The sequence below is a fragment of the Callorhinus ursinus genome, unplaced genomic scaffold (genome assembly GCF_003265705.2).
Source record: "Callorhinus ursinus isolate GAN/ISIS: 27379988/994484 unplaced genomic scaffold, GSC_fseal_2.0 scaffold64, whole genome shotgun sequence".
NCBI lineage: Eukaryota > Metazoa > Chordata > Mammalia > Carnivora > Otariidae > Callorhinus > Callorhinus ursinus.
Genome location: NW_027397126.1, coordinates 3,279,459 through 3,294,285, shown reverse-complemented (window position 1 = coordinate 3,294,285; position 14,827 = coordinate 3,279,459). Strand labels below are relative to the sequence as shown.

General features: G+C 39.6%; 1 protein-coding gene across 9 annotated transcripts in view; it reads left to right on the top strand.

Annotated features, from left to right (window-relative positions):
* The window catches only part of ATP11C (ATPase phospholipid transporting 11C (ATP11C blood group)), a 174,995-nt gene that overhangs the window by 67,481 nt on the left and 92,687 nt on the right, over positions 1-14,827 (top strand). For all 9 annotated transcript variants that reach the window (XM_073885676.1, XM_025861532.2, XM_025861535.2 and 6 more), the window contains one exon: positions 12,732-12,851. In XM_073885676.1, coding sequence (XP_073741777.1) covers positions 12,732-12,851 — 120 coding nt within the window. The remainder of the gene's footprint in view (positions 1-12,731; positions 12,852-14,827) is intronic.

Sequence of the window (14,827 nt, the reverse complement as noted above, 5' to 3'; positions counted from 1 at the left end):
AATGGGCATCCTTAAAGCCCCAAAAAGCTAATGTACCTTTTAGTGTACCAAATTAGTACCCTTAAGGCACATGAGCCTTTCCTTGGTCTTGGTGACTTGTGTTTCCTTTATTTTTCCCTCCTTTTCTACTTTGAAGCCTATGAATAAATTTTCATCCTGACTACATTATCTTCTCCTGTGTATTGGTTTGTAAATTACTCTTTGTCCTCAAATATGTAATCTCTTTCCCACCCTTCAACAGTTTTTTGTTTTTGTTTTTTTTTTAAGATTTTATTTATTTATTTGACAGAGACACAGGGAGAAAGGGAACACAAGCAGGGGGAGTGGGAGAGGGAGAAGCAGGCTTCCCACGGAGCAGGGAGTCCGATGTGGGGCTCGATCCCAGGACACTGGGATCACGACCTGAGCCGAAGGCAGACGCTTAACGACTGAGCCATTCAGGTGCCCCAGCTTGGGGTCTTCTTGAGATTCTCTCTCCCTCTGCCCCTCCCACTCATGTGTGCTCACTCTTGTTCTAAAATAAATCTTAAAAAAAAAAAAAGAAAAAGGAATAGCATTGCCCAGGAGGGAGGATTATAGGAGCAGCCTTTCCCCTTGTCTGAGGAACCTCATTATTGTCCCATGTACTGCAGTTTGGGGAACATTGTGTGATGTATTCTGATATTCTTCCCAGTCCATCTTATGGTGGCATTCCTAGTTGGCACTACCCAAAGGTATATTAAAATTTCACAAATAGGGCACCTGGGTTGCTCAGTCAGTTAAGTGTCCGTCTGACTCTTGATTTTGGCTCAAGTCATGATCTCAGGGTTGTGAGATGGAGCTCCGAGTCAGGCTCCACACCCAGCTTAATATTCATTCCCTTGGGGCGCCTGGGTGGCTCAGTCGTTAAGCGTCTGCCTTCAGCTCAGGTCATGATCCCAGGGTCCTGGGATGGAGCCCCGCATCGGGCTCCCTGCTCAGCGGGGAGTCTGCTTCTCCCTCTCCCACTCCCCCAGAGCCCCCTGTGCTCTCTCTCTCGCTATATCTCTCTCTGTCAAATAAATAAATAAAATCTTTAAAAAATAAAAAAAAGATTCATTCTCCATCTCTGTCTCCCCCCACCCCTCCTGCCCCCTAAAATTTTTTCACAAATCAATTTTTATTATACACAAATAATCATATACATAAATAATGCAGTGAAGCCATAAATATTTGATGTGGTCTTTATTCAATATACTGAAAGTTACACATTGCTAATTTATGATGAATCTTCTAAGCATGTTTTAGGAATAATTACAGGTCACCCATTAAATTTATAGCAGCACCCAATCTTTATAGTGCACAGCAGCTTCGAATCCAAAGCTTTTGGGAGGAGAGAAGGGAGATTTAGAGACAGCATCAGTGACCATATGCTCTGCCACAAAGGGAGAAATGGCTTGCTAATTTTACATCCATGACGTCAGATCAGCAGTTCCGAAGGACTAATTATGTTATAGACAGCGGCCTCCAGGGGACTCCCTGAGTGGCCCTCACTTGTGGGCAAACATGCCCCCTGACAACCTCCCTGGCCAACTGTAGTCCTCATGCAAGCTACGGAACAGTATTTTCAGGGCCAAGCATTCTCTGCCAGTGGGCCATAATTCACCCCATCCCTTTGTATAGGGGTGACCTCAGAATTGCCTGCACCTCTTCTGTAGAGCCAGAAACTTTCTTCCTGTAAATAACACATTTACACCTGAATTATGTTGAGGCCATTGCCTAGTTCTGTGCTGCTGACCCAGTTCCTGGAATTTTAATATTCACATGGTTAGTACCTGCAAGCTTCATCCTCTTCTCAAGTAAATATCCTTTACAGTCCTTTAGTTTTGTTAATCCTACAATAGGCAGTCTTTTAAGTTCTTTACTGTTAAGAAGGTGGAGGCTCACCTAAGCCATAGGGATATAATATGGTGTATAATATAAGCATAAATATCAACAATACTTCCCAGGGTCATGTCTTTATTGCTTCTCCTGTTCCCTCCAAACCTTGTCCTAAAAGCCTTCTCCTATAGAGGTGCTGTTCTGATTTCTTTAAAGACGTAATTTGAGCCAAGAAGTTGCCACAAGACCATGGTTGAATGGAAGGCTAGAAATAACTTCACTATAGAAGGGGCTACCTTTTATGAGGCTTGAGTCACAACTCAGCCTCTCCCCATTATTTTCTTGGTTATTCAACTCAGCCTTCCTCCACAATGGAATCTTGTTTTTTACCTACCTCTTTTGTTGGGGATGTTAAAATAACACATAGAGCCTTGGATGTGCTATTTAAACCAATTACATATACATCCTGGGTATTTATTTTCTAGCTAGTTTGCTTTCTGTATAATATTTAACAATACCAGGGGGGAAATGCATTCATTGGTTCCACTGGACATACTCCAGCATACATTTGAACTGTTAGACCCTTTCTAGAAACTTACCATCACCTTTATAATAATGATTCTATCATTAAAATGGCAGATAAAACCCCATTCGGGACTTCAGACACCTCTTTTACAATGTATTTTTTTGCTCTAGCCAGGGTTTATCTCTTCCTACACTGTAATGAAAATTCTTCTCTGGTGACCTAGAAAGTGGTATTTGGATGAGACTTTGTCTCTTCTAGGTAGATATTGGTAAAGGCATTTATCACCCTAATATCCAGTGGTTCCTTTCCTTGCCATTGTTAGGCATTACTGTTTGCTGCTGAGATAAAACTTCCTTACCTGTGAGAGCTCTAAAAAGTGATAAAAAAAAATCCTTCAGCCCTAAGGGACTTCACAAAAACCATCTGCTTAGGCTATATATGTGTGTGTGTGTATATATATATATACACACATGTATATATATTTTGCTATACATTTTTGAAACTTCAACATACAGTAATAGTCACTCTCTGGTGGTGGGGTGACTCAGTGTATCATAGCGAATGCCTAGATTGTATCTCTTCCTTTTAAACTATTTACCTGACTAGAACCCAAAGTTCAATTGAAATTTTGTCTAAAGTTTGATTTTTACTTCCACTTATTGTCATGGTCCATCTGTTGTAGGCATGGGTTAGAAAAGAACTTTACAAGATGAAAAAAAATACTATGTGGTGCAAGACACTAATATTTTAAAACGATACTTGAAATCAAAGTTACAAAGGCAAATCAGGTGTTGGGAGAAGAGTAACAAAAAGATGTCAAATGGTGTGATAACAGAGGCCAGGACACCAGCATGTTGCTTCAGAGTCTTAAGGAACAAACCAACCTTCTAGTGCTTTCTTTTGCCGCCTCCCTTGGAGGTACAGAGACTTGTAAGCCACAGTTGGCTGTCTTCCCGTATTCAGAGAAACTTCACAAGGATCACAGGGGTTGGTACAAGTTGCTTGATAATCTGCAGCGTTTTCTCTGCGATTTAGCTGCCTTTGTGTTAGCACATTTTCACATGTCGGTATGCAGATGGTCCCATCTTTCCCTCCTGCCTCTAAGGTTTGTGATCTATATTTTATTCTGATCGCTTTTCAGCCAGGTTGGGCTTTGAGGTCTTGGGGCCTTGTTGCTTTCTATTTGCATATACATTTTTATCCATTTCCCCAGGGCTATGGTAAATGCTTAGCAGGATTATCAGTCAGCATCACTGTTGTTCCTATCCTTAGAAGTTATGTACCTCTCTATTTAGATTTTTTGAAATTTGTTAAGTGTTTGGAATACAAGGTGGTATGTAGCTATGGATGGTGGAAGTGAAAAAGTAACTTCTCAAGCCTTATAGACCTGTATGCTGAGTTCATCTCAAGTTTGTGTGCATATTGTCAAGCTCTAGGGTAAGAGAAATGCTGTCAACAAGGAAAAAGTGGAGTTGCTGAGCCCCAGCCAGAACTTTAAGAATCTCAGGTTACTTTCTGTAAATGGAGGAATCTTTGAATCATTAAGAAAATTCCTGTTAGAGTCTTGAATTACTAAATGCTTACAGCAGTTTTGATCTGTCGATTATTAGCCATCCTAAAGACTCTTGGAGTAAAGACATGGTGGGGAGGGGTATCAGATTGAGAACACTTAGAATTGTCCCTGGTGAAATTAAACTGCTCAGTGGATCACATTTAGGTAATTGAAGTCTAACTCTTGAGTTTCCAAAGGCATTGTTCTTACCCAAGTCCTAAGCATTGTGCCTGCTGATTTAGATTTTTGGTTTTGTGGGGTTTAATAACCATTTCTTATAGCAGATTCTATTCAGTTAAATGTGCTGCCATCAGGTAATGCCTAATTAGAGACAATCTTTGTGTCTCAGGATATACTTTGAATATTCAGTTATCTTTTGATCAGGTGTTTGAGATTTTCTGTTAATATGACCATAATTAAGCTTTAAAGGCAAGACAACACAAAATGTCTTGTCCTGGTCTTGCTTCACTACCCCTGGCAAAGGAGAGAGACAGCTTAATCACTTAAGAAGATGCTGCAAAAGCAAAATCTGAAAAGTGTGATTTTAATACCCCTTTTAGAGTTATGACTGTCAATTACACATCAAGATTATTCTTCTTGGCTTGTTATAATGGAGTGGGCTTGGAAACCTCAGCAGTGTGATCACTGAATACATTGTAGCAATTTTAACCAAGAGGCTTAATACATTGGAAATGTTCCCTGGCACTGGTGCTCTCCTCCCTGCACCTCACCCCTCCAACCCTAGGACAGAAAATACTGACTTTTAGGAGCATTTTAGTAGACACCTGAAGTTTTGATGAAACGCTAGTTCTTTCTTTGAATTTTGAATTCATTTGACCTTTTTAAGACTAATTATGCCCTTCAAAAATGCTAGTGCTTCATAAAAGAAAATAGCTTTAGGGCTGGGGTGCAGAGAACAGGTTTTTTTTTTTAAGATTTTATTTATTTGACAGAGAGAGACACAGTGAGAGAGGGAACACAAGCAGGGGGAGAGGCAGAGAAGCAGGCTTCCTGCCAAGCAGGGAGCGAGCCTGATGCGGGGCTCGATCCCAGGACCCTGGGGTCATGACCTGAGCTGAAAGCAGACGCTAAACGACTAAGCCACCCAGGCGCCCCCAGAGAACAGTTTTAAATCACTGCCAGGCTTTTCAGAATTTTAATAATCCGTTTTTGTTCATTTCTGAGCAAATACTTAACATTTGCTTTAATAGAGAGCAGTTTGATGACCAATAAAAATAATGCTGTGGGGCTCCTGGGTGGCTCAGTGGCTTGAGCCGACTTTTTTTTTTTTTTTTAAGATTTTTATTTATTTTTTTGACAGGGAGAGACAGCAACAGAGGGAACACAAGCAGAGGGAGTGGGAGAGGGAGAAGCAGGCTTCCCGCTGAGCAGGAAGCCAAACGCGGGGCTCCATCCCAGGACCCTGGGATCATGACCTGAGCCGAAGGCAGATGCTTCACCGACCGAGCCACCCAGGTGCCCCAAGGTTGAGCCGACTCTTGATCTCGGTTTGGGTCTCCATCTCAGAATTGTGAGTTCAGGCCCTATGTTGGACTCCATGCTGGGCATGGAGCTTACTTTAAAATTTTTTTAAATATAAAAATAAATAAAAACAATGCCGTAATTGCCAGGGATGACATCAGTGATGATTTGCTGATGACTTGAGTAGCTTTGCATTATATCAAGTCCTGTAATTTTCATTATCCGTGATCTAAATTGATAGTAGATTAACCACAGGCAAAATAAGTATTGAAGGAGAATCTCATTTTGTGAACAGCTCAAAGTGATTGGAGGGGGCACTGTTTGAGGGTTATTTGTATTTTTATGCTTTGAAAAGCAAATTGTTTAAATTAAAAATGTGGGATTATGGCTGGTATACTAAAAACTTGTAGGATCTTAGGTAAGAGCAGTCACTAATTCAAAGTGAAAGATTGTATAGCTGTTTTCACAGGCATGGGCTGCAAATTAGTATTGTCACCTGGGGAGCTTCCAGAAAAATTGAATATTAAATAAAGACCGAGGCATTGGTGTTGTGTTTAAAGCCAATGTGTGGCCAGAATTAAGGACCACTGATCTATAACTAAGTGATAAATTTTAAGTCTGCAAGCACCTGGAAAGGGTGGGGATGTGAGCCCTGCTTTAGATTCTGTGCCAGCTTCTATAGTGACAGTCTTACATTGAGGTGTCTATTTTCTCTCAGTTCTTATTGAGTAACTAGTCTAGAGGCAATCAAGAAACAAATTACACTTTCAACAGCTTTTTATGTGTTATGACAAGCAAAGGCATGGGATTTTAAGATGGTACTAGTTGAACAACAGTGCCATTTCACTGATTTTATTGAGATACTATGTTTTGGTACCTCCCCCCCCACAATATTGTTTATACAATGGAAGCATAAATCAAGGGCACAAAAGGGTGGCTTTTATCTTGAGGAAAAAAACAGAATTGCTCTCTCTGTTAACTCGTATATTATAAGTATATTTTTTAATATTTTTCCATACTTTTTATTGTAGTGTATGATGTATCATTAAAATAGAATCCATGCCAGCGTATTTCAGTTTTTAAAAATGCCATTTCTAAGGACATTTGGATGGGAAGCAGTTCAACACAGGATGGACTCTTAATGAATTAAAATTCATTATGAGGTGGCAGGAATCATACACTCCCACTCCAGACAACATCGTGTGCCATCCAAAAGGGAAATTTTTTTATAATTCCTACTTGGAGTTTCTCTGCCCTGGCTAAGGCACCTACATTATTCACAATCACAGGAACCTAAAACCACTGTTTTAACACTCGGCATTGGCAGCAAGTGGAAAATCACAGTGAAATTTACGCATGAGTTCAGCACTGCCATTTTTATGCAAACTAAACTGTTATAAGAGCAAATTCCACCAGAAGTTGCAGGTTCTTCAGATTTTAGGGTGAAGCAGGCATGGAAAAGTCCTCTTTCACCCTACTCCAGCCCCAGTCCCAGGCAGCTGCAAACCCAAATCTGCCTGGGCTGGGGAGACTTTGCCCTTTTTAAAAAAATGCTCAGGAATGGACATGACAGCTCCTCTCGGGCCCCCTTTTCATCATCATGATCACTGCCAGGAGCTCCCCCCGCCCCCTGGCCTCCCAAACCTACACAGCAATTTCAGTCCATTTTCTCCAACTTAATAGAGATAGAGGTCACGTAGGCCTTATTTGAAAGTGATCAGAGACACAATGTATAGAGACACAATGTATGGGGAAAGCCTTTAGTAAAACTGTAAATGCCATTCAAATGTAGGGCATTCATAAAAATATTAAGTGCCTAAAAAATTGTGTTAAGCTTGTTCCTGCCAGAGAAGAAAGTTGAAGACAATTCAAAGTTGAGGAACTACTAGTTCATTTTTGTTTTAAGCTAATCAGTGGCCACTGTTAACCAAGGGGAACAATCTATATTAGCAGCGCAGGAAACATCCCGCTTCACTGACCCTCTACCTCTTTTCCCTTTCTTCCTCCTTTCCATTTGTAGAATGATCTGAGAATTGGCATAAAAGGTAACTCTTCCTTATTTACTCTATAGCCTCTTCTTGGTTGTGTGAAAAACTAAACAACCATACAAATATTAAAGGTTGTAAATACATATGTATATGCAGAATTGGCAAGTAATTTGACAATTTCTGTAACTCAGATCTGTACATTATAAGGTTCACGTCTGTTGTAGAGACTACAGCAAAGATCATAACTTGCAGCAGAAGGTGAGGGTAAGGGTGAAGCAGAATGAGCTATACTTTAGCAAGGTGTATTCACTTTCTGTTTACATTTTGCAAAATGGAGATTATGGAAAATTTAGTGCTCTTATCAGTAAACCATGTCAGACCTTGTATATTAATAGTTGCAAACAAAGAAGTCAGTCCATGAATCAGAATGTATATACCTGCCATTCTTTTCATTCTTTTTTTTTTAAGACTTTATTTATTAGAGGGAGAAAGAGACTGCATGCAGGGGCAGGGGGGACGGGCAGAGGGAGAGGAAGAAGCAGACTCCCCGCTGAGCAGGGAGCCCAATGCCGGGGGTCTTACAACCCATGAGATCATGACCTGAGCTGAAGGCAGATGCTTAACTGACTGAGCCACCCAGGCACTCCCTGTAGCTGCCATTCTGATAAAGGTATTGTTTATTGGAACAATAACCAGGAACTGTCTGAAAATTTACCATGGAGTCTTAGCATGAGAAGGACCTTGTACAGTCAGTTCTAATAATACCCTGTCTTTGGGCAAGTGGGTAAACAGCTAAGCTCTCTACCACAGTTACTTACTTTTTCCACATTGCCATGGATAGAGATTCTATCACCCATGCCAGGTTAGAATTCCAGAAGTTCCCGTGTGTGGGGGGGTGGGGCGCTAAATCTCTCCTACTTGAATTTATCCCAGTCACTTTTTGATTGATTCAGAGTTTGAAAGCAGTACCCCACTAAATAATTATTTAATAAGTTTTAATGAAAATGATGAGTCAAGAGGTCTTATCTATACTTTTGGTTGATTTTTACCTTTTTTTAAACTAAAAAATCATTTTCCCTATAATATTGATAAAAGGTACAAAAATTCAGATTGAAATACATCCAAACAGACATTTGGAGAATTTTGCAATCCCTAAGGAGTCTTGCTTAAAATGATTACTTTGGGGTCAGGATTATTACATCTTTGGCTTTTAAATAGATCATTGAAAGGAAGGAAAATCCTTGACCCTACATACTTTAAAACGTTCTGGGCTAAGGAATTATCTTTTTAAAAAATAATGGAAATATGTACGTGGATATTGGTTCCTATCTTGTTTTGACTTAAATATATGGCTGTCTCAAACATGGTAATATAGTACTATCAAAGGAGACTATCCCAGGGGCGCCTGGGTGGTGCAGTGGCAGTTGGTTAAAAGTCTGCCTTTGGCTCAGGTCATGACACGGTCCTAGATCAAGCCCCGCCTCAGGCTCCCTGTGCAGTGGGGAGTCTGCTGCTTCCTCTCCCTCTGCCCCCACGCCACCCCCGTCCTCTCTCTCTCAAATAAATAAAATCTTTTTTTAAAAGCATATTATCCTGGGGCACCTGGGTGACTCAGTCATTAAGTGTCTGCCTTCGGCTCAGGAGGGTCCTGGGATTGAGCCCCGCATCAGTCTCCCTGCTCAGTAGGAAGCCTGCTTCTGCCTACCCTACTCCCCCTGCTTGTGTTCCCTCTCTTGCTATCTCTTTCTCTGTCAAATAAATAAATAAAAATCTTTTAAAAAATATCTTGGGGTGCCTGGGTGGCTCAGTTGTTAAGCATCTGCCTTCAGCTCAGGTCAGGATCCCAATGTCCTGGGATCGAGCCCCGCATCGGGCTCCCTGCTCTGAGGGAAGCCTGCTTCTCCCTCTCCCACTCTCCCTGCTCGTGTTCCCTCTTTCACTGTCTCTCTCTCTCTGTCAAACAAATAAAATCTTTAAAAAAAAATTTAAAAAGTGTATTGTCCTGATTTAAGGTAAGAAAACAGTAGAGGCATGGCAGCTCAGCTAGAGAGCGGTGGGTCTCAGAGAGGAGTGGTCACTGGCGGAGAGGATGGTGCTGGAGAGCGGGCCCACATCATGAAGGTGCAGCTTCCCGTATCTAAAGCAGCTCCCTGTCCCCGAGAGCATTACTGGTTCACTCAGCTTACAGTTTCAGAATGGCTTCGGTTATTGCCTTTCTTTAGTGTACTTGCACTACTTAGCTGCCTTGCAATCCGTCCATTCCTCTCAAAGAAAAGCAACAGAACAATAGCTTGATTAATCTTTTTAAGATTTATTTGTTTATGTGAGAGAGAGAGAGAGAGCACATGTATGCGAGAGAGAGAGAGCAAGCATGGGGTTTTGTGAGGGCAGAGGGAGAGGGAGAGAGAAACATAAGCCGACTTGGGACCGCGCAGGGAGCCCAAGGTAGGGCTCTATCTCATGACCTGAGCCGAAACCAAGAGTCCGGCACTTAATGGGCAGCACCACCCAGGACCCCCAAGCTTGATTAATCTTAAAATACAAGAGGAAAATTCCAAAGTGGTGAATGAAATAAACATTGAAGATTTGTGTCTTACTAAAGCAGCTTATTGCCGATGTTGGCGTTCTAAGACTTTCCTGAATGTGATGGGTCACGTAATAAACAAAATGAATTGATAGGAGATGATGTGGGTCCTCTAATACTGAAGAAGAAAAAGGTATAATAGTAATGAATTAGAATTGAATTCAGTTGTATGCTGTAAAATCGTATAACAACATTTTTTTCGTTCTTGGTGTATAGAAGATCTTTCAAATGGTGGTCTTAATTATTGCTACTGGTTGAGTAATTATTTCTGCCAATTTATTTTCTTGCTACACTATTGTTTATATTTTATACTTTGTATATTCAGTCATTTATATAGAAATTGAATTGTACAATCCTTTCATTCTTACTTCAAGGACTTAATGTATCTTCCTAAATACTCTTGGTTTTAATTAACTGAGAAAAAAATCTGAGTTTTTGGCAATGGGTCCAAAGCTATTCCTTTGAATATCAGTATTTTCATAGAATCTATACTTAAAATTATTCTCCCTACACTATTAAGTATATTATTTTTCAGACCTGTTTTGATCATTTGAAGTGATTTTTCCTCTTTGACCTTCACAGTGTTCTTTTCAGATCAATAAGAAAAATATTGCTCTCAAGAATTACCTGAGTTTGCAAAGAGATAAACACTTTGCTTTATGAAGATTGTGTCTAATTAAAGTGTGAATGTCCCAATTTCAGAAAAGGCATGAACTGGATATAGAAAGTTCCAAAAGGGAACCGTTACTTACATTATAAAAGATTTGTTCACTTTATAAAAGGCTTGTTTGTGTCTGTTTTGTATTTATATATGTATCTGTATCTTGAACCCTGACTCAGTGACAGGGTAGGATAGGGTAGCAAGAATACTTAAACTAAACTCATGAGCTGCTGCTGCATTTGAAGGTCAATTAGAAATAAAGTATATCTGAATTCATGTGAAAATGATTAATAGTTCAGTGTTCAAAATTGTATACATTTTTCTCTTTATAACACTGTAAGCCAATAAAACATAAAATGCAAAAAAATTTGCAAAATAAACTTGGAGAATCTTTAAAAAACAAAAAATGGAGTAAAGCCTCAGTGAAATAAAAAGTAAGGTAAAATGGAGCTCAACCTTGGAACTTCTAGATTCTAGAACTTCTAGAACCTACTTTTAAAAAATTGTAAAAGTGGGGGGCATCTGGGTGGCTCAGTTGTCTAAGCAACTGACTCTTGATTTCAGCTGGGGTCATTATCTCAGGGTTGTGAGATCGAGCCCTGCTTCAGGCTTTGTGCTGGCCGTGGAACCTGCTCAGGAATTCTCTCTCTCCTTCTCCCTCTGCCCCTCCCCCCCATTTCCCTCTCAAATAAATAAATAAAATAAAAGGGGCATTAGAGATATAGTGTGTGAAATGGGACTTTTTGACAGTAGGCTCTGAGAAATCACAAAGGATGTCTTTCCTGTAAAACCAAAGAATTACAACTTTTCTTCGTAGAAATAGTTGATCAGCATTAAAGACACCCATTCTAGGGGCACCTGGGTGGCTCAGTCGTTAAGTGTCTGCCTTCGGCTCAGGTCATGATCCCAGGGTCCTGGGATTGAGCCTTGCATCGGGCTCCCTGCTCCACGGGAAGCCTGCTTCTCCTTCTCCCACTCCCCCTGCTTGTGTTTCCTCTCTTCGCTGTCTCTCTCTCTGTCAAATAAATAAATAAAATCTTTAAAAAAATTAATAAATAAAAATAAAATAAAAGACAGCCATTCTATTTCTCTATACTTAGAAGTAATTATTTTCCATTCAGAAATAATTTGCATTCTGCTTTGTGTTCTCTGGTAAGGAATTAGCAAGATGGTCTTCAGTAGTTGTTGTATGATAAATTAAATATTCCCAATCTGACCTTTGGAGTGTGTTGCTATGATGGTGATGGTTGAGATTTTGTGGAAGAAAGAAAAATGGCAGTAAAAATACTGTTTTTCTAGGATTTCTTTTATTTTTTTATTTTTTTAAACTTTATTTATTTATTTTTATTATGTTGTTAATCACCATACATTACATCATTAGTTTTTGATGTAGTGTTCCACGATTCATTGTTTTCATATAACACCCAGTGCTCCATGCAGAACATGCCCTCCTGAATACCCATCACCAGGATAACCCATCCCCCCACCCCCCTCCCCTCTAGAACCCTCAGTTTGTGTCTCAGAGTCCATTGTCTCTCATGGTTGGTCTCCCCCTCCAATTTCCCCCCCTTCATTCTTCTCCTCCTGCTATCTTGTTCATTTTTTTTAAACATATAATGTATTATTTGTTTCAGGGTTACAGGTCTGTGATTCATCAGTCTTAGACAATTCACAGTGCTCACTATAGCACATACCCTCCCCATTGTCTATCACCCAGCCACCCCATCCCTCCCACCCCCCACCACTCCAGCGACCCTCAGTTTGTTTCCTGAGATTAAGAATTCTTCATATCAGTGAGGTCATATGATAAATGTCTTTCTCTGATTGACTTATTTCTAGGATTTCTTTTAATTTAAACATTTTAAAATAGTAAAGTTGGCCTCAGAAGAGTTGTCTCAAGCAACCCTTCCACTAATCTTCAGTAAGTCAGCAACCAAGAGCTCCTGGAGTTTGAGTAGCCTAACAAGGTTTTCTCCCCTCCCTGGTACTCTTGTCTCTCTAGGGGATTGTCAGATGTGCTTAGGCAAGAATTCTGAGCTCAGTAGAAGCATGGACAAATGTGATAAGAAACTGACTTTTCCTCCCTTTCTCTTGGTCAGTGTGCTGGAGAAGAGAAAAGAGTTGGTACACGTACAGTGTTTGTTGGCAATCATCCAGTTTCAGAAACAGAAGCTTACATTGCACAAAGATTTTGTGATAATAGAATAGTCTCATCTAAGGTAAGTGGTTTTTTTTAATTCAGTAGATACATGTAGTGATTCATATAGTGAGCCAGATAATGCACTTATTTATGCTTCCAAGGAAGCTTGTTTATTGATATATGCATACATGGATGTGCACCTATACTGTATACCAACTGTGGTAATTATTCCACCAAAAGGCTGTTTTTCTTAAAAAGTATCATTCTGTCTTGTTATAGCTGAAATATTAGTCACTTGCTTTCCATTATTATTCATAGTGCCTGTTGATGATACATATTACGTTAAGCCTTAAAGGGTGCTAAAACTAGGAATTATTTACTTGCCCAAATCTTCCTGAATTTCTCTTAAGTGCTTGGACTAGGTTCTAAATAATTTACATTCTTTTGGAGGGTACTATCCTAGAATGACGTTTGTATCTCTTTCTGTTCCACTGGGGAGCTCCTCAAGTACACTCCTGGCCTGACCATTTACTAGCTTTGTGACCTTGGCCAAATTAATCTCCAAGTCTGTATGTCCTCCACAGTGAAATGGAGCTGATGTTCTATACGTAAAAGCACTCTCTATAGTCCCTAGTACCCAGTCGCCCTCATTCTGCTAATATTAGCTTGCTAATCTTCACCTTTGGCTGACCAGGTTAGGTACTAGGTGCTAAATGGCAGATAATTGATAGATTGACAGATCTTGATAGATTTTCCTTACTTCTTCACGTAGCCTGGCAAGGCAGATGTAAAATGTTAGTGACAGTTGGATCACTGCAAGTTTGTGAACACCTAGGACCTGAAACAAAATTATGCCCTTCCTTTAAAAATTTAACATTTGGTTTTCAAACACATGTGTGATTTCTCTTGAGGTAGCGAATGTATACAGATTATACTTAAGTAGGAGATTAACATGTAAAATATGGACAGAATGAGTGAAAACTGTTGCCTGATCAGCATGTATCTGTTGGCCTATAGAACACTCTGTCTTTGGATAAAATGTCTATTTCCTGTTCATCTTGAACCTTATGGCAGAAAATCTGTCATCAACCAGAAGTTTTCATACCTGTGCCCAGGATAGTGACTAGTCCTTTGATTGAAAATTGTAACTCCCCCTGTAGGATCCAAGGCAATAGTAGTAGTCCTTTGACTCAGAATCATAGACATAGAACTGAAAGATCCTGCGAGATTATCTGTTCAACTTGCTGGCTCTACAGATGGAGAAAGCAAACCCAGAGAAATTAAGTTAGTGCCATGGTCATCAAGCAGAGTGAGTGATAAAGTCAAGAGCAGAACTGCTTTATAAGGTCTAGTGGCTCTGAATAAAAAGCCCTTTTCACATCATTGTGCTATTGGGGCTCTTTTCTCTGTTTTCTCTCACATTTTGCATCAAAATCTAAAATACTTTCTAGGGAAGTACTGTTTTCCATAGTGTTTTATGTAGAAGATAATGTAACACACTGATGGTAAAGTGACTTTCGTTGAACTAACTATAACCATTTTGTTGTAATATACTTCACGATTTCACATTGTAAAAGAACTAGAACACTGTCAAATCTTTTCATATTTAATATATTTCTCATATTTTATCTAGCTTCAGTTTTGCCAATAGGCAAAACAATACATTAGGATATTTTTTTTAAATAGTTAAGAGTGCATGAGGCAAATAAAGTTTGTTTCTGAACAGATTTGCACATATATCTCTGTATCTGTATATATCTTTTAGAAATCAGAATAAAGAAATGAACATTTGTACATTGAATAGACTAACATCTCTCTTTTCTCTGTAACTATTACATGTTTACAGTTTTTCTAATTTACCAGTCATATAGTTTACCAGTGATCCGCTTTTTCCTAAAAGCTCTAGCGCAGAAAAAGAGGAATTGACAGTATACTAACTTCAGAAAAAGAATGAAATCTTAATACAATGAATAATTAGAAGAGGATAGCATATGGACAGTGTAGTGGTAAAGAGCTTCATCCTTGTAGACAGAAGACCTGGGTTTGAATTTAAAG